The sequence below is a fragment of the Pogona vitticeps genome, chromosome 2 (assembly GCF_051106095.1).
Source record: "Pogona vitticeps strain Pit_001003342236 chromosome 2, PviZW2.1, whole genome shotgun sequence".
Classification (NCBI taxonomy): Eukaryota; Metazoa; Chordata; class Lepidosauria; order Squamata; family Agamidae; genus Pogona; species Pogona vitticeps.
The window spans coordinates 35,142,470-35,162,736 of record NC_135784.1 but is presented as its reverse complement, the minus strand read 5'-3'; the positions used below and the strand labels follow the sequence as shown (position 1 = coordinate 35,162,736).

The following is a 20,267-nucleotide window of genomic DNA, read 5'->3' as shown; positions in this document are numbered from 1 at the left end:
GGCTATGAGAGCAGAAACTAAAAATTGAAAGGAGGCAAGAAGAGCAGGAGGCATAGCATGTGCAAACTTGGAAAAGTTGATCATTAACTAGTTTCTTTGTGAGCCATTCCTCTGTGTAAATTAAAGATCCCTCCCAGGCAAGAGGAAAAACAGTGCCCTCCATGGTTTGGCCCATTTTTGTGGATGGAAGAAGCAAGTGAAATTTTAAAAGACAACCTGACCCTTAGCATCAAATAGCTCCATGACAAGGCTGGAAAAGTTTTGCATTCTCATATTTTATTGTGTAAAAAAATCAAACCCAGACAAACCTCACACACACATACATGGTCTCTCAAGAGAGAGACAGAGTCTCATCCAGCTGAGAGCACTTCTGGAACAGATCGGTACATCCTCTCCAGCCTTGGTCAAAGCAGCTGATGAATGGAGCGGAGGTCAAGACACGCCACCCCTCCAGCAAAATGGCACTTTTGTGAAGGAAGCAGTTCATGATGATGGCAGCACAGGCCCTGCAGGGCAAAACAAGGCTCTGGAAAGGTGCAGGGGACCTTCATCAGAAAAGGCGCTTTTCATACCTAGAAAAGGAAAGCAAAGGACCGCTGAAGGTGTCTGATGTGAAGTGAAAGTAACAGTTATGAATTTGAGCCCACGTCAAGAGGAGTGTACACTTGGGAAGACCTCTTGGAAATAACTGGTTAAGCCACCATCCCTTTCTGTCATTTAAATTTTAAATGATTTTAAAATGTGTTATTTTAATTGCTAAGTACCAAATTGCATTATCAATTAACATGTTTAAGTACTCTGAATTCATTGCTGACAATTTTTAGTAAATTTAATATTCATCCAGTAGAACAACAAAAACCCTTGCAATGAGTGATTTGGGATGGTTGTCTGACCTCATTGACAGTCCCAGTGTTAGAAATACAGGATTCTATCTGGCAAAAAGGATTCATGCAGCCTCCTTGCATTTTCTGTCCTTGTTCCCATAAATATGACCAACCTACTGATAACCACAGCATGTCATATCTGTTTCACTGAAAAATGGCATGAGGCATATTTCGTCCTGATCCGTTAAGACTACTTGGGAGTAAAAGTACTCCAATGGCAAAGTATAACCATGCACAACTGTCCACAATTACAGTGGCTGAGATTTTTTTTTTGTTCCAGCTGTTGTTTTTTTAAAAAATGAGAACCTGAAATTAAAAATAACATACGAGTGGAGTCCGTGAACCCCTCCTTCCACTTGGGCAGATGTTGTCCTCTTTTCAAATTTCAGCTCTCCAGAATACATCATGGCCCTGGCGATGAAAGGCGGAAGATTGAGAAAACCATTCCTGCCTCCACTCCCCAAAAGCTGCATGGCTGGAACAGCAGTGGACAGAAGCCAGGGTGCAGCCGGACCACCCCAGTCTCAGACTGGAATGGGAGCAGGGGCCATGCCTGCTGGCTTTCCAAACATTACCCCCTCCCCTCAGACAGCTGTTGCATACAGTAGCACAAATACTATATATTCTACACAGACAAGTTGCAAATGGGAGACTGTAAATGTTCTCACCTCAGTTGTGTTAAGCTCTTTGCACCGATATCCTGGCAGGAGTGCTGAATGCCGACAATCAGGTATGGCACAAACTTGTGGATGGAGCCCTTGTCTTGCACGGCACCCGAGACCCCTTGTGCCACCTTGATTTTATCTGTCTCACTGAGAACCACAAAGAAGAAGACCTGTGACAACCACAGAACTGAAATGTCTTGGGCTACTCTTTTCACAGGCATGGGGGAATCGTTTCTTATATAATGTTGCAACAGAAAGCACCCCCAAGATTCTAGATATAAATACAGATCCTCTTTTACTACCATTTAACGCTGTCCAAAATCTGCCCCAAATATCACTTGTTCAATTCATTCAGGCAGGGATGTGACAAACCCCCGGCAGAAGGAGATCCTGTAACAGTGAAACTGCTAGCTAGAATGTCAGAATTTATGTAATTCTTTCTCAAACTGCAAGCATCTTTATTTATTTACTTTCTTCAAAATATTTTTTACCCCATTTCTCCTTCTAAAGGACCAACGGCGCCTTACATTGTTACATCATGTGGTTGTACGATTTTAGCACAATACCCGGAAAACAAACCGTTCTGGTACCTGAAGTATCTCGTCTGGCTGCCCAGGTTCTTGTCCATGGCATCCAGTGACCCCATGCCCCGGTACTTCTTCAGCCGTATCCCATCAGAGAAGAAATACTCCCCTGGGGCTTCTGTGGTGGCAGCCAGAAGGGAGCCCATCATCACTACAGTCAGCAAAGAAAACAAAAAGAATGCTGTGAGAGGGAGAGAGACTATAAAAAGAGCAGGAGAACTGGTTTCAACTTAATAGCCTCTTTAGGTCCAGGTGTGGGGCAGAGGTAACTGTAATGCCTGCTAGAGAGCATTTATGCGCAGCAGTCATATAACACCACTTCTTTTTGCATGAAAATGCAGCCATTTCAGGAAATCCTTCTCCACATGGTTCCCAGAAGGACATATAGTGGAGTTACATCAGTATTTCCTCAAAGCAATGCACATGACATGCAAGACTGCTCACTGTTATGTCAGCTGGGATCTGTCTCCACCCAAAGAGCTCCCTCTAGTGATCACCGGCCCCACGCAGGACAAAAAAGGGCCCTGCTCTCATGCACTTACAAAGGGTACAGTCCTATCGAAGATGCCGTGGGATGCTGTCCCCCTGGAGCATCCTGGCATTCCAGGTGCTCTCATTAGCAGTTAGCATGTTCATGCAAGCCAAAAGGAAGTCATCTCCAACTTCTCCTCTCACCTGTGGAAGCGCCAAGGGCAAGGGCCTTGGCAATATGCCCAACATTTTGGATGCCACCATCTGCAATCACGGGCACCCCAAACCTCCGGGCATACTCGGACACTTTGTAGACCGCTGTGGCCTGTGGCCTCCCGCATGCCAAGACTAAATCACAGAGAGAAAAGAAGTAAAAGCAGTCAGTGGCTGAACCAAAGCCAGCTTCTTAAACAAGAGGGTCTCTGTTACTCTTTAACACACATAGTATTAGAAAGTGCATGGCATTTTTGAGCTACATATGCTCGTTAGCACAACACAAGAGAAGCAACTCAGCCAGCAGGGGAGGCACCATCCACCACTTTGTCTCAAAATGCGTCAAAGGAATGATCTATTGCTCTGCAGCGGCCGACAGTTCAAAGGTCAACAGCCTAGAGAGCAGGTGAAAAGTGCAGGCAAGCACGTTGATCGGCCTTGGGTTCTGCTGGCCCTGCTGGCCTGCCGCATCCAGGCAGACAAGTAAAAAATCTGTGGGGGGGGGTTTTGGGTTCAAACTCCCAGAACTCCACCAAGCTATCAATTTTAGAGAATCCTAGTAGCTGTAGTCGAAAACCACAAACATGGACCTCTCTGATAAAAGCCCTCAGTCTGGACCCAAATGCTTGAAAGGGAGTTCTTCCCAAGCCGACTGACTGCCTCTTGACACACAGAATCATGGGAACAAGGACAAGCAAAGTGCCATTTGCTGAACGCTTAACATAAGGCCGAAAAGAGTTGGGAAGGGGAATCCCTCTGTATTAAATGGATTCCTTTAGAGCAGTGGTCCCCAACCTTGGGCCTCCAGGTGTTCTTGGACTTCAACTCCCAGAAATCCTGGCCAGCAGAAGTAGTGGTGAAGGCTTCTGGGAGTTGTAGTCCAAGAACATTAGGAGACCCAAGGTTGGGGACCACTGCTTTGGAGCACACCAGAGTGTCAGCGCAGGGGTCTTTTGTACTTTGTATTGTTCCAAATTCGCTAGTGCGTTCCACTCCCACAGTACAGGAACTCTGATGTATAGGCTGGAAATTATGCACACTAGGATAGCCAAGGATATGCACAAAGTCTGCCGAAAATGGCCTGCTCCTTCCTCCCCCTCACACCAAACAAGGACCTTTTCTTCAGCGTGGTTAGTACCGGGTGCCAGAAGAGATCACCACCATGCAGGATTAGTCGGAATGCACACTTCCTGTTAAATGCAGCGTTTCAGACTTGCTCCCGGTCGTGTCAGAGCTAACTCAGTGCTTCATCAAGAAACCGAGCCCAACACAAAACATTTTGCCCTCGCTCTTCAGTTCTGAGGGCTGGGTATTGGCAGCCCACAGAGATGTTTCATTTTGTGAAAAGTTAAGTTTTTGGATCCTGCTGAAATCAACTGCACTGAACTGGAATCTAGTTTGACAGCAGTGTGGGTCATCCACAAGATGTGACATTGTTCCTACTAAGGAGATGGTCTCCCTTTTGCTGTGATGACATTACAACTCTCAAAGGTTAAAAGCTTTTTTAAAAAATACGTTAATTGTGCCAAGCTTCTAAGCAACAAGTATGAACGCACATGCACCCTATAAGTAAAAATTGAGTCACGTGAGTAACTGACGTTTGCACCAGGATGTACAAAATTGTACACTGTAACCAGCCCTTTATCATTTAGCATGCTGCACCAGATAATGAGAGGCAGGCATACTGTCCTGGTGCCCAGCATCGTGACTCACAAAGGTGGTGATAGCTTTCAAAGCAGGGTTCGAAATTTAACATTTGTGCCATTTGGATTCCCAGAGAATAAGAGATGCAAAATAGGTAAAGTGAGTCTTTTACTGAAGAAACTCAATATTGCTCTAAATGACAACCTCCTCTGAGAGAGGTTATCTCTGAACAGACATACACAACTTTGTTGAATTTAAGAGGACGTAGTCTATCAAACAGCTACTTCCTTCTGGTGTACAAATGGGAAAATGGCAAATGTCCCATCCTACGCCCCTATCAGGAATAGTCAGGGCACAGAGAACTTGCTTTCCACGTGGGTACTGTGGGGACACTTTTGCAGTTGTGTAGACAAACGCCTAAGTAGAAAGAACAGCTGTCTAAGGATGAAGAGCACACAGGGCCTTTGATTTTCAAATATTTAAAAGGCTGTCCAGAAATGGTCTTATGATAAAAGCATAAAATTGCATGAATGGCAATTAAAGGCAAAGAATGTTCAAAGCTCTCTATCGGACGCAGCAAGCGATCACCACATGATGTTTATGGCAGCTGCAAAACACCCTCCTTGCTGATTATGTTGCAGGGACCAGGCTGCCTAAAACTGACAGTAAGTTTATCCGTTGTGCCTTCCACAAAAATAGGTCTTGGTTGTAAAGTTCGCACGCTTTTGTTGACATGGGTCTATTTAACTGAAATCTTACAGAAACAGCACTTTATCTATTTTGTATTTCCAAGGAGGAAGAAATTACATTAATTGCATTTCTTCACAGCTGCCTTCTCAAGTGTCGGGTAACTATGGCACCTTTGCCCCTTAAGACGGAAAAAGTGGACAATGGGACCTTTTAAAAGGCCAGTTCTAGATTTAGGAAGAAGAACAGAATTTCAAGCTGATGTCAACCCAGAAGGTCTATATTAAAACCCTGCTTTAGACAAGGTCCAGGAACAGAAAGCTATCAACTTCAACAACCAGTATCCAAAGCCACAAAACCCCAAGTGCGTGAACAACCAGATTATTCTCAAACAAGCAGGGGCAGGAGAGGGCAACGGGCAGCCAATTAGAGCCTTGCTCTAAGATGCTGAAATGAAGGGCTGGGGAGCAGGGCCATGACTTACTATAGGTGCCAGTGACTGTGGAAGGGCATTTGGGGCTGTGGGACTTTAGGTCTGGAGGGATCTTTGGAGCAGCTGAACAAGACAAAAACATACACAGGGTAGAGATAAGAGAAGAGCTGCAAGAACCAGAGGGCACCCAAACAGTGAGGCAATGCCAACACACACAGGGCTGGCACTGGGCACCCTGGCTGCACTCCATTCGTTGCAGGAGGAAATGAACCTGATGAACCTCTTCAGGAACAAAATGGTCCTGACCTGGCCACTGGCCACGCTTCCTTTCCCTTGGCCTGCCCCGACCTGGCACACAACTGAACGACTGGACTTCGTGCTCAGAGTTCGATTCCTCTGTTCCAGTTGCTCACGGAGGGATCAACGTCTCAGCCGTGGCAATACTGGTACGGCAAAAATACAGAAGGCCACCTCAATAGGTCACCTTAAGATGCCTTGATGGAGTAGAAGTCAACCCTTTACTTCCCCAGCACTGGGGTATATTCTGGACTGGCAGCCCCACGGGGTTACATCAGGTCCTCAGAACAAGACAATGGGAAAGAGCAGGCGGACAGTCATTTTACCTTCTTGGGTGATGCAGATGGAGCCGCTGCCCATGCCAACTCTCAGGGCATCAGCCCCAGCGTCAATCAGGTTCTTTGCTTGAGCTGCTGTCACCACTAGAAAAAGGTGGAGATGTTTTAAAGGCAGGGAAGAGGGACAGGGAACTGGCATTCCTTCACTCCCCTCACCCTCGGCATGCAACAAAAAAAATTCTTCCGTCCAAGGAAATGGGAGTGAATTTGTAGAAGTATTTAAGGCTTTGGGAAGACCTTCTTCCCAAAGGAGGAGGTGGCTGACACAGTCTCAGTGGGGAAAATTGAGATTTGGATTCCATCTCTTGGCCAAATCACTTTTAGCTTTGCAAAAACAGATATTTTATGCTGCTATGTGTTGGGCCACAGTCTCAGAATCCAAGATTCTACTGAAGGATTCCTTCCTCTAAGCCTGTCATTGCCAACCTTGGGTAACCCAGGTGTTCCTGGACTGCAACTCCCAGAAGCCTTCACCAGGAGCTGTGCTGGCTGGGGTTTCTGGGAGCTGCAGTCCAAGAACACCTGGGTTACCCAAGGTGGACAACCACTGCTCTAGGCCTTACATTTTGTCCCTTAGACTGAAACCTGAATATCAAGATCAGAGATGGGGAACATAGGGTCCTTCAAATGCTGACAGGCTGTATTTCCTATCATCCCTTATTATACAGTATTTGGAGTGCCAATGCTCTTCCCTCTCTAATCTCAAAGGATTTAGGACAACCGATGACCAACAGAGTATCAAAGCAGGTGGAATGGGATTACTAAGGGCTACAATGAAACAGAGCCCTTCTTAGCCAAAAGACGATGTTGGCCCCTTGGTGACAGAGAACTACCCAAGGGTGCCTTCACCAGCTAATGTGGCTTTACAAAGACAGTTTCACTGCATAGTAAATAAAGATGCTCAGCAAGAGCAGGCTAACACCAACAGAAGAAAGGGAACCATATTTTAACACTTAGATTACAAATAAAGATCTTGTTACCATTTCCTCCAATGACCTGGAGATCCAGATACTTCTCTTTGATATATTTGATCATGTTGATCTGAAAAATGGAATTCCCCTGAGAAGAATCCTGCGGGAGTAAAAAGTGAAAAATAAGCACTCAACTAAACCCTATATTACTGTTTTTTATGAAGTCTAAATGTGTTTGGATAAGAAGTCTATCATCCAAATATCTGTATCCAGAACCTTCCGGAGCAATTCTATGCCAACATTTGACATACCTTTCCTTCTAACCACAACATTAATAATAAATAATACTGAAATGAATCCACTTTCTGCACAACATGCTCTTACTGTAGTGAATTCTGATTTTGCTTAAAAAAGGACATTATTTTTGTATTGATTTACAAAACAGATCTATAATACCTGAAAGGCCAGGAAAAAACTGTTTTTAATTGCTGCCTATTTCTGAGATCCTCAATCACCCTAATAGATTTGCACATGAAAACAGGCTATGCCAAAATGCAAAAGATTCACATTTTACTATTTTCAAAGTTGGGAGGGAAGAAGATAAGAGGATAGGGAAAATGGATATTTTCCACTTCCAGTTGTTGCTAACACACGGGGACTGGCAGGGAAAGAGTTGAGTATCATTCTCAGAGGGGAAAAGAAGAGCAAGTGAACTAAAAAGACAGCCAACCTAGGTGAACATTCCAAGCAACTGTAGGCCTGAGTGCAGTTTGAAATATGGAATACGTAGCTTGATCAATCCCCAAATGAAGATGGTGGAACCGGGACGGCCTCTGAGATCTCCTTAAAGATGGGGATGCTTTTCCAATCTCCAAAGCAGTATTCTGGCCCCCCGCCCATACAGTTTAAAAAAACTTCTGGTTCGGGACTGGCAGTTCACCAGAGCCATACAGAAAGGAGAAAGAAAGGTGGTCAGAGGTGGTCTTTGTACCTCCTACCAAGGACCTGAGGATATAAACAGAACGAAATGGCTCTTGCTTCAGTCTAGTGTGGTCATTAAAAGGAGCACTCATTTTACAGATGCTCAGTTTCTTATTCTATTTAATAACAAATCTGGGTGACTAAATCCATTGGATCCAAAATGGAAACACTTAAAAACAAGAGGAGGGTTATTAAGCTTGCTCAAGTGAACCCTGAAAACTACTGCCACATAATCTTGCCATGAGGTCTAGAACCTTGTTTTTATTTTTTAAAATTAAACTAAAGATGTTTGAAAAGTACAGCATATGGTGATATTATTCCTCATGATTAGGTAAAGGCAAAGCTGCTCAGAGGTAACCCCTAGTATAGTACTTCTACCTTGCACCAGCCCAGCATTTCTTTAAGGGCCAACTTAATGCAGCTCTATCCCTTCCACTCTTACTATATACTTAAAATGTTTGTACACCATCAAACTTCCAGGGAAACTTACTAAACTCCTTAATTTAAAAAGCTTAAGTGCCAATAACAAGAATATCCTCCATGATCCCTCGGAGAAGCTAGATAGTTAAGAACAGCCCATCAGTGTATATGGTTACTAATATGTGAATCTCTGAAATTCAGGTGCAGGTGTCTTACAAAATGCACTCTTTTTCACATCCATTATTCGCAGCACTCACCAGCACAACAACATCCACACCAGCTTGCACCAGTAGGTCAAGACGGTACTTGTCATCTTCGTGGGTTCCGATGGCAGCTCCACATAGTAGCTGCTTCTTGGAATCTTTGCTGGCCAGTGGGTAGTCCCGATTCTTCTTCAGGTCTGTGCGAGCAATTATGGACACCAGCTCACCCTTTTCATTAACGATTGGCAATTTTCCTTGAAACAAAAAAGGAATGCTACGAGTTATTACTCAGCTACGGTTACAACTGCTCCCAATGTGAACATACACTGGATACTGCTGGTGCTGCTATGTTCCCTTCACTCTAGACGCTGGCAGAGTTCACACTGCAGGAGTCATCGCGGCTAACACATCAACCAATGAAAGCCAACATGGCTAAGTACTCGTATGGCACCAACTCACCCAATACTACATCACTATCTCCACTTACCTTTCTTACTCCTCTGCAAGATTTCATTGGCTTCTTTTAACGTAACTCCTGCAGGTGCTACAACCAGGTCTTCCCGCTTGGTCATGATCTGGCATGGAAAAGAAGCAGCAAAATGAAAAGGATTTCCCCCCACAAGCCAAGTAGTTTTCGAATAGGCAGACAAACAAAATGGAATCTCCCAACAATGAAGATGGCGACAAGCAATTCCCATGCAGCACTATTTTACTTGACCTTATAAAAAGACTGAATGCATTTTAATCAAGGTTTATATTATTTGCTACAAAGGAAGGAAAGCCAGTTGTGGCCCCTCCACCTGACTTCTCAGCTATTTGACTGTGCATGACACGTTATCAGCTGGGGGGGATGCATTGAGGATTATTCTTTTGGATTAACTGAATTCAGAATCACGGGGCAAATTCAGTCATCAAACTCTGTCCAGAACAGTTCCACTCGCTACTGCCTGACTCTGCTCCAGAGTAAGCGAGGGCCTGATGATAATAATTAAATCAGACCAGAACATCAGGAGGTGGCGTCCCAGTTCCAGAATGTCAAAGCAAAGAATTCAGCCTTGTTCAGTCTTAGCTGAACTCTTCCTACCAGTAGGACACATACAATTCCCACCTGAGAATGATTACAGACAATTTAAGACTATCCTTGGGATATGCATATAATGCCAAGTTTCATCAGCACAACCTAAAGATAGCACAAGGAAACAGAGCTGGCTAACAGGCATCATGGGACACTGCAGTGCTGAAACACAACACCCAGCTACTGTGGTTACTCTAATGCTACTGCCACACGGATGACGTTGTGCAATGAGGGGGAAATCAGCCAACTGAAAAGGTGAAAGGTAACTTCCATAAACCAGTGCTAGGCTACAACATCCCAAGACTTAATTCCTTTGATCCAGTGCAAAAGCACTACAGAAGCTTTCAACCTCCCCTAGCACAAACTGCATGTTTTTTTTTTCCATCTTGCCTACTCCAGCAGAAAGGACGTTCACTCACCTCACTAAGTGGCAGGTCATGTTCTTCCTCCTTCAGAAAATCAATGTCTCGGGAGGAGATAATCCCCATGAGTCGGCTGCCCATCTTCCCATTGTCTGTGATGGGGATGCCGCAGAACCCATGACGGGCCTTTGCTTCAAAAACATCTCGGACACGGTCTTTGGGACTCAGCACCACTGGGTCTGTGATAAATCCCTGTTCATATTTCTGGAGCAAAACACCACCAGAAGAAAAATGTTGAGCAGTGGAAGAAAAGAGAGCTAGATACAGCTGAGCAGATGGGTAAATAAAGCCAGGCAGAGGAGAGAGCAAGAATGTCTCAAGTAATGGGCAGTACAGAAATGTCTGCAGCTGTATAACACCAAAGCCAGACCTTTCAAATGTGATCATGGACTCAACCAGAGAAGTGTACAAATATGCGTAGGAAAAGGCAGGTAGCCTTTTATGCACAAAGTTCATCAGTAAAACAGAATATTATTGTAATAAAGGGAAGCCGTGTGGTCAATACAAAATAAAATACAAATGCAAGAAGAGGCAATACCTTTACAGATCGCTAAAAATCATCATACAATATGTGAGCTTTTGTGGATTAAACACCACTTCATTGAGCTTGTACCAGTGTAAAGAACTTTGAAGTCCAAAGTTTTATGGCAAGATGGACTTTGCTAGGAAAATTGACTCTTAGATGTGAAGGCCAAAAATTCTTGGCAAGACTATTATACGGAGCTAACACAAACCAATTTTTCCACCTAAATGTACCATCATATTCACCACAGTTTCTGCTGATAGCAACCTCAGTCAAATTATCTCAACATAGGACATTTTCAAACCACTGGATTTACCTTCACTTTTCGTACTTCATTGGCCTGGAATTCTGGAGTACAGTTATGATGGATAAATCCAATCCCACCTGTGAGCTGAAAAAAGCACAGAAGGAAACTTGAGTCATAAGAACAGTAACACGTCTTTCCTGCCATCAGCCAGGAAGCAGGCAGAAGGCTGGCAGGGGTGGCTCCTAAGCAGCAACAGTTAATTTTTTTTCCTTTTATTTTTTTAAATGTATATATATATTTATCACACATATAAACCTACAAAACTAAACAAAAACACACAAAACAAACAAAAGCCATAAAAATAGAATAAAAGACAAAAACAAAACAAAACCCCCCATATAGGCAGGGTGGAGGCATTTCCATACAGTATTATCCATTATATAAATCTGACTGCATCAATCTTATTGCTCTTAAAGAATTGATTCAAATATAAACCGTCCTAAGGTTACAATAATTCTAATAATTGATTTTTTTAATGATTATTTCTCTCACATCCTTGGCTAACCAATTATATCTCAGAATATCAATGTTTTACCATCATGAACAAAACCACAAGATATATTTATCTAACATTGGCTACTTAATCATATTATAATTTATATGTGCTTAATATCTCTATGTAAATGCATTATAATTGGATAATCTCCATAGCGGCAACAGTTTCTTAAGGGGAAAGTTCCACTTATGAAAAGACAGAAATAAAGATGCACATGATAGAAGTGCAGACAAAACAAGTGCAAAATTTTACTAAAATGTACTGAAGCTAACATGGACTGAAATCTTGTTGCACAACTTTATGACACTCAATGACGACAGCATCAGCTGGTGACATTGCTGTTAATTTTATTTTAATCTAAAACTACCTATACTCTCCACTTTATGTTCTGAAGGTCCTTAAGGATCCCTTTTGCCCTGGAAAAAACCAGAACCAAAACTCTTTCTAAGCTGTGTGGCAGCACAGAGCTGTTCTGATACAACGCACCCTCAGTTAGTGTTGCCACTCATTTGGTTTCGGTTGCGGCCAAAACTTTGCACACATGGGGTGGGGTTTCCTCTCAGTGCTTGCGGAAAATTAGAGGGAACATTGTCCAGAATCTTGGGGAGGGGGACGGGGAGCCTTTCATTTTGAAAAATTGCTGCTGGTCATCAACAGGGATCCTATGGAGACTTGGAACCTAAAGAATGTGGGTCTGTCTCTTAGGATGTTAAGGACAGAAATTATGGAAATCAAGCTGATCTTGATCTCTACAGCTTCTTCCGGGATACCCAGGTGTGTTTTACACACAAGTGCCCTTCCGAATAGGATAATCCCTCCCTTGCTCCTGATCTGGTCTACTTACAGCCATTGCGATAGCCATGCTGGCTTCTGTTACAGTGTCCATTGGGGAGGATACCAAGGGAGTCTTCAGTGTTATCTTCTTGGTCAGAGCAGAGGTCAGGTCCTTAAAATAAAGAAAGTCTCACATTGTGACAGCATGCCACTTCATTTCTATGACTTTCAAACACTATTATAAGCTCTTAGTATACATGAGAAGGAAACACATTATTTTTAAAAAATGAAAGATGAAGTCCTCAGTGTCCCTGAGTGCAAGATGGGGGCTGGAGGTTGCTCAGCATTGCACAAGAGTCTGTCCTCAGAGGCGAGATGGAAAGAAGAAGCAATAGCAATTTTCTGACGTTCCTTATGGTACTTCCTAAAGAAAGGCAAAAAGGACTCTCCTAGAATAACCAAAGTTGAGTTCCTAGCATTTATTTTATATATCGTGCAATCTTAAGGCTCATACTCACCACTTGGTCTGCAGTAAAATCTATGTAGCCAGGGAGTATCAAGAAGTCACTAAATTAAGAGGAAAAAGAAATATTATTACACACTGAACTTTTTAACTTACAGATAAGTTTATAACGAGTTTTGTGGCTCCTTATACCATATTTGCAGAATAGATAAGTATTGTTCCTGTCTTAGTAGCTATGAACTTTTAAGGCCAAATTATATCATTATATTGAATTTCTGCGATTAGAATCCCACAATTTCCCTCCTCAAAAAATAGGACCCATTAACATGGGGCATTAAATGGGGACTATGGGAGAAAGGATTTAAATTTCTGACTCTACAGAAATTTTGAATTTATATCCTTCCACTGCCAAATCTGCTATGAGATATGGATATGTGTGTCTGCAATTCTTTCCCCTCCACGCCTAGCACAGGCCCTGACGTGTGCATGCGCAATACTTGAGCCAGAGCCAGGTCTTCTATGTGCAGTCTATCTACCAACCTCGGTCAGCTCCCCTGCACACAACCTGGCTTGACACCTACTCACGTGCAAACTGATATCACACTTATTGTGTTCCTCTCAATTACAAAGGAGCAGCAATGCAAGAAGAGGATTAGAGGAGGTTATTTTGTAGGGACTAATTTGTACAGATTTCATACACAAAACTGAAAGAAATCTGAATGTTGGGACCAAGCTGCCACACTTGAGTCACAGCATCAGAAAGAGTCAGAAGGCATTGTACTGGTCCAAAATAACTGATCTTGCTCTGAGGTTAGGTGTTTGCTATAAGTCTGAGTTGGTTCCAATATCAGAGTTCAATCCACAAAACTGCTCTGAAATGAAGAAATTTTGCTGAGAGACCAGGATACCTACAGTTATGTGGAATAGCCAGAAACCTGCTGGAGTGCCGTATTCTGGTTCCACTAATCACCGTCTGCCCCAAGACTGCCCCCCACCAAGACCAGGCTTATACCTCTTTTTTAAAAAGTCATTTTCGGGGTGGGGAGGTGTTTGTAGCTCAATCAAGCCTTTTTATAGTGCATTCAAATATTTCCTGTGCAAAATGTCCTAAATTTAATCTCTGGCATTTCCAGTTAAAAGGATTTTGGATTAATGGGGTTGAGTAAGATTTAGGCCTGAAATACAGTGAAAGTGAAAGAAGTGAAGTCGGCAGACGACTCTTGTATCCTGGCAATATAAGGGTGCCTCACATACATGTAAATTCAGACTCCCTCGTCAAATCTGAAATCTGTACCTCAGGACTTGAAGGACTGAATGTCAGGGCATTCTGATCTTTAGAAATCCCCCCCCACTAGACACCTGCTGATTGTCTTTCTCTCCACCCACCCCTGGAAAATCTCAAGGGAAAAGGACAGTTGTGAAATTCCCTAGCCCAATGTTCAAGCGGAAAAGTTAGCTGTTCTTTAACCAAAATCTTTTCCCAAAACTGGAAACCTTCCAGGAGTCCTGAAAAGCCTTTTCTGTCATGCAGAAGCAATGGGGGGGGGGTGTTCTGTGTACAGAAGATGCTAGGAACAACTGACAAGGCCAAAGTCTATATGCCTTGTTTGTAAGCATCCTGCAAGCCTGTGGCTGATTGCTGGGCAAGATGAGCGGCAATGTAATTTTTTTAATAGTTGCATTAATGATCCTGAGACACAAGCTAAATATCACTGTTGCTTTGCTGTGGGAGACCATTTTATTCTTTGTTTGTGTGCCTACACTATATTATTTTTAAGGATGTTTTTAGCCTATTGAAAACAATTCTATACTTGAAACATGGAGGTTAAAACAAAAGTAAAATAATAATATGTATAAAAGCTATAATTTAACCACTATATCTTTGTATAAGTAGAAAACAAACTTAACCTGCATTTAAAAAAACTTGGTGGATAAATTCACTGAATCTACTATTCATTTCCCAAAGCTGCCAATCCAATACCCTTGGAAAGCAGAGGTTGTAGCCCTGGGAGTTGTTGGTTTTATTTTTAATGAGGCTCAGAAAATCTCCATGTGGAGACAATTTTGCCATATTTTACTCTCAGCAAACCCCACTCCCCTTTTGGCCACTATAGGGAATGAGGAATCTTCTTCATTAAAGATGAATCGATAAAATAATCCTTTGTAAAAGAAAAATATTTTGAGGGCTGTGGATGTATGGGAGTGTTATAGGACTCAGGAGAATTAGGTTAAAACTCAATCACAGGTAGCAATGATAAGCCGCTCCATGGGTTGTCAGTAAAGTACTTTTAAGGGACTTGATTGCAAATATCACCAATGCAAGTTATGTTGTGTATGTTACAACAGGAGGCAAGACCTTAACTGAGAGCTAAACAAACAGCATCAACCTTGCTGATAAATTCTAGTTCAACATATTATGCAAGAATATCCCTTTGAAATTCTTTTGTGAAAGAATGATGACTGAATTCAGCTGCAGAGCATCCTGGTATCCCTCCCCCCCCCCCGCCCAACTTCTGTACTTTGCCTTTTAAATACAGTGATGCCTTGACTCACGAACATACCAGCTCCGGCCGCAAAATTTTGCTTTGACTTGCGGCCAAGCTTCCAGTTATGAACAGAAAAAGGCAGGGAAAAAAGGCAGGAAATTCAAATTGCTAACCATTAGTAGGCGAAGAGGCTGCTTCTTTACACCCAATGGTTAGAGTGAGTGCGATCGGAGGAGGCTTCGGACTGCCTGCTAACGTAAGGTGCTGCTTTCTCCTTTTTAAAAACTGTTCTGGGTGGGGTTTGCAGAATGGTTTTGAGCTGGGGGTTATGTTTCTGTGCTGTGATGGGTCTTGGGGGGTTGTTTGCTTTTTGGTTCCCCCTGATTTCTGATGGGTCTTAGGAGGTTTCATTTGTGGGTTCCCCCTTTTCCAATGGGTCTTGGGGGGGTTCCCCCATTTCTGATGGGTCTTGGGGGGTTGCCTGCTTTTTGTTTTTCCCCCATTTCCGATGGGTCTTGGGGGGTTTTGTTTGCTTTTTTGGTTTCCCTCTATTTCCAATGGGTCTTGGGGGGTTTGTTTGCTCTTTGGGTTTTTCCCCCCATTTCCGATGGGTCTTGCATGCTTCGCTTGCTTTCTGCTTTACTTTTTTTCATTTCCGATGGGTCTTGCATGCTCCGCTTGCTTTTTGCTTTGCTTTTTTAAAATTTCCGATGGGTCTTTCATGCTTTGCTTGCTTTTCTCCCCCACCCCCTTTGGCCAGAATGGATTAACTGCGTTTCCAATGGGTCTTGCAGTGATTTTTTTGGGGTGATTTTTTTCTTCGTCCGGAACAGATTAATTGCGTTTCAATGCATTTCTATGGGAAATGGTGCTTCAACTTACGACCATTTTGAGTTACGACCAGAGTTCGAGAACCAATGAAGTTCGTAAGCTGAGACACCACTGTATCAAATTTATGTCTGGTTCTTGTTTTGGATACAAAAAGACCTCCTTGTCATATGGCAATATTCGTGCAAAGAACAAATTAACAAAATTTTACTTTATAAATGGCAATACTGAGAGAAACATATCCTCAGTAGCATCAAAAATCAAGGCTGGCTTCATGAACACAATGCTAAAAGTCTTCCATAAGTTTGCAATTTATTCTACGATAGAAAATGACAGGTCTTGGGTGGAAAAACTGCTTCCCAGTGGCAAAGTTTGTTTTCAAACAGCCACAGTTTATTTATAGATTGCAGTTCACAGGCGTATTTATTGCTCATAAAGGAAAAGGGTCAACTTTCTAGTGCAGAACTATTTCTGGAACAGTTTCTCAAAAGGGTCATATTGCTTGTCTGGCCAGGGAGAATCATATGAGGCATGCATGCAAAAATATTAGGGATGACATGAAACTCAACCTGAAACTGTGGGGGGAGGAGGGGGGAGGAGGAGGGAGAGAAAGAGATTTTGTGTTGCTCCCAGCTTCTCCTTATACAAGAATTATAACAGAATGCTCTCAGACTTGTCATATGGAGCAACAGATGGCTGAAGAATAGGCTCTGTCAAAAATTCACTGCAGACATACAGAATTACAGAAACAGTGTTAAATTACTGTAGTAGCACAACATTTTGTCAAAAACCAAGGGTGATCTCCACCTAGAGCACCATCTCCCACTGCTATAAGTGATGGGAATCCAGTGATCCCAGAAGTCATCCCAGAATGTTTTTCTCCTTGTAGTCCACACGAGCAGGTTGAGCAGGTGATACTTTTATTAGACCACTAAAAGAAAACCAAGCGGAATCTGAAGGCCTTAGGAATGGACCTCAACAGATGGGAAACCTTGACATCTGAGCATTCAGCCTGGAGGCAGGCGGTGCATCATGGCCTCTCCCAATTTGAAGAGACACTTCTTCAGCAGGCCGAGGCAAAGAAACCATCAAAAGCAGGGAGCTGGAGAGGGGACAGATTGTATTTGTCTTCAGTGTGGAAGGGATTGTCACTCTTGAATTGGCCTTCTCAGCCACACTAGACACTGTTCCAAGACCTCTATTCAGAGCATGTTACCATAGTCCCTCAAGACTAAAGGATGCCTACACAAAAAGAAAATCAAGCAAACAGGCAGCTAACCTTTGAGGATAATTCATCTTCTTCAGGCTGTACATCAGGTTATTGTGGTTAGTTCAGAAGTTGGTGCACAGCCTAAAGAAGATGATTTATCATCGGTAATTGCCTGTTGTTTGCTTAATTATTTTAGTAGTCTAATAAAGGTATCACCTGCTCCTGCGTTTGCATTGTTCTGGAGACAACACAACCATTTTCTGGTTTTCAATTAGCAGCTAGTTTATAGGAAAAGGAGGGTGGGATTTCTCCAGGTTCTGGGGCCAAACACAAATGTCTAAGAACCACTCAACCAAAGGGTAGTGTAGTATTGCTGTAAACAATGCATGGGTATCTTTGATCAACATCATGAAGTAGGGATTGTCTGGGCAACACAAAGTGGATTTTATAAAGGTAAGGCAGGCTTGCTGCACAAACCTTGAAGATTAAATATCTTCAAAGGTCTTGCCAAGTTTGCAGTTTTGTTTTATGGGATGGATGACTATCTAATGTGTAGAAAGGCAGAGAGGGAAAAAATCTCCAAAAACAGCAAGCCAAAAAGGATGTCCTGCCATGAGTTTTAGGCAGAAACTTGCTCTGCAGGAACATTTAGCAACTATAGTCCTCCTGCTTGCCCTGACCAAAAGGCCCATAAGCTCCTGGGACAGATTTTGTTCATGAAACAGAAAACATATAAAGCAGATCAGTGCTACTCTACAGGAAACAGGTGCGCTCCAAAGGGTACTATGGAACTCCCAGAAAGGGAAGGCAAGGTCTATATAGAATTGGGAATGACAGCTGCTCTGTGAAACCCTGTGAAACTGCAGACTGACACAGATCCAGATATTGGTCAAACAAAGGAGAAGTGGAGTGGGGAGGCTGAAGGGGTCTGCTCCATAAACCCCTCTGAAATTGCACGCTGTCAGTGTCTGCTTCTGGCACAGAAAATTTACAGAGACACAATAAGCAGAAGTGGAAGCACTGGTCCAGCTCCAGAACAGGCCTCTTTAGAGTCTGAAACAAACCCTCACTTCTTATGAATCTAATAAACTCTTTTAAAGAGACTACAAAGGCCTGGCTAGCGGGCTCAGTGTTGCTTCGAGTACAGTATTCCTTTTAAGCCACCTTCATCCTGAGTTCTGGGCTGAGGTTGTTCCATTCCTTAATTTATGTCTTTCTCTTCCTTTCAGCTGGAACAGACTGGGTATGTTCTGCCTGGGCAAGCTGGATCCAACTCACAGCGACCTCTGCTAGGGCATTTAAGGTAAGTGAAAATTTTTAAGGAGCTGTTTTACCAGTGCCAAACTCCCCCCCCCCCCCAAATCGCCATGAGCTTCCATGGCTGAGCGGGGAATTCGAACCCAAGCCTTCCGAGTCCTAGCCTGTCCCTCTCACCACGCTGAGAACAGGCAAAAACACAGTGGAAGCGCCCCCCCCTCCAACTGCCAAATCTCCCACTCCCCCTGATCCCTGCCCTGTTTTTCGTTTCCAGGAAAGAGGTCCCGAGCAGAATGAGCGCCCCACAGATTCAAAACTCTGGAAGGGAAACGGACGGCCCTGCAACCCCACAGCGGGCACTATCCGCCCCCCAATTCCCGAAACACGCGTCTTATCAGGATTCACAGGCTAAGCAGCGCCAGGTCTGCTTTCGGGTGAGGGTTAAGTCAGAGACCGGCAGGAAAACGCTGCCCAAGCTGGGGCATCAATCCTCCCTGAAACCGCTGCCGGTCAGAGCTGACATCCCTGGGGCTGGGAGGCCCGAAGGAAGGGACCCCAAAGGAGAGGTCTCTGCACCTCCCAGCCAGCACGGCCATCATCCTCATCATCCTCCCACCACCACCACCACCACCACGAGGGTACCCCGTCGTTTCTCCTTCGCCCCCTTTCGTTTTCGCCCTGCCCCCTCCTCCTCCTCACTTGTAGGTCAGGCCGTCTCCGCAGTTGAGCATCTGCTGCGCCGTGAGCCCGTCGTCGGGCACGTAGCCGGTGCCGCCGCTGATCAGGTAATCGGCCATGGTCGGGTCGACGCGTGTTGGCAGGCAAACAAACGCTTCGGTCCCGCCGCGTGGCCTCCCGCCTGCCTTCCTCTTTCTCTTCCCCTCGGCGGACCGTCAGGAGGAGAGTTCGCTGCCCTTGCGCCGCCCACAGGCCGCTCCCGCTCCCGCCGCCGCCACCGCCGCTCCTTCCCTCCCGCGACCTCCCGCCGAAAAGAGACCGGCGCCGGCGCCGCGACAGAGAAGAGAGGGGAGCGCAAGCTAAACCCCGCCCCTTTTGTGTGACGTAGACGACAACTCCCACGAGGCCTTTCTCTCCGCGATCGCTTGTGGATCCACGCCCCTTTGGTGTCGTGACGGTGGCCGAGTGGGATCAAGACGAGAGGGAATTGTCATAGGGGGAATCGCGTTTGTTACCTCTCGCCTCGTTCCTTCCTTAGTTGCCCCAAGAATAAAGCAAGGAGAGTCGTCCCTGCTTTCTTGGCCTTGATTTATGAAGGCGTTACAGAACACCCATTCAGGAAAAGCAGTTTTTCTTTCGGAGCACTTTATAATTGGAACACAGTTCTCGAGTTCGTTTTTGTTTTTATTATCTTCAGCTGAAGCAAAAAAGAAAAACCTGCCACTTACATCCCGCCCCTAAAAGCACTCTCTGGGCTGTTTGCAATTTAATAAAGCAGGCTATATATTGTCCCCCCCTCCCCCCAGCCAGCTGAGTACTCGAATTAGGGACCGCGAAAGGATAGAAGCCTCAGCCAACGTCTGAACTAGTTGGGATCGAATTCGGGTCGTGAGCAGATTCTTCACTGCGGTACTGTAGTGTAGCCACAGCTGCCCCTGTAACTACTGTGTAAGTCATGATTGCTTACTTGGATGACATGCCTTTCCTTCCAATAGTGACCGGAGTCCAAGGGGGGAG

General features: G+C 44.2%; 1 protein-coding gene across 2 annotated transcripts; it reads right to left on the bottom strand.

Annotated features, from left to right (window-relative positions):
- Window positions 1–255: 255 nt before the first annotated feature.
- IMPDH2 (inosine monophosphate dehydrogenase 2) lies at window positions 256–19,513 on the bottom strand. 2 transcript variants are annotated; one of them, XM_020795389.3, is made up of 15 exons: window positions 19,272–19,513; window positions 12,847–12,895; window positions 12,399–12,500; window positions 11,068–11,142; window positions 10,226–10,432; window positions 9,219–9,306; window positions 8,786–8,985; window positions 7,197–7,287; window positions 6,205–6,300; window positions 5,633–5,704; window positions 2,809–2,952; window positions 2,140–2,284; window positions 1,553–1,696; window positions 1,212–1,295; window positions 256–572 (listed from the first exon to the last, which is right to left on the bottom strand). In XM_020795389.3, exons 1-15 carry the CDS (start codon window positions 19,367–19,369, stop codon window positions 551–553), a joined length of 1,617 nt encoding a protein of 538 aa, XP_020651048.1. In that variant the 5' UTR covers window positions 19,370–19,513; the 3' UTR covers window positions 256–550. The 2 variants fall into 2 exon arrangements, with proteins under 2 accessions (XP_020651048.1, XP_020651049.1); XM_020795390.3 differs by lacking the exon at window positions 5,633–5,704.
- Window positions 19,514–20,267: the final 754 nt, after the last annotated feature.

What these genes read in the sequence shown, in the direction of transcription:
- IMPDH2 (XM_020795389.3), bottom strand. Translation starts at nt 19,369, where the DNA reads ATGGCCGATTACCTGATCAGCGGCGGCACCGGCTACGTGCCCGACGAC. An exon ending in GCATGGCTATCGCAATGGCT is followed by an intron (nt 11,143 to 12,398) that starts GTAAGTAGACCA and finishes TGCTTTTTTCAG; the next exon opens with CTCACAGGTGGGATTGGATT. An exon ending in AGCCAGACGAGATACTTCAG is followed by an intron (nt 1,697 to 2,139) that starts GTACCAGAACGG and finishes TGTGGTTCTCAG; the next exon opens with TGAGACAGATAAAATCAAGG.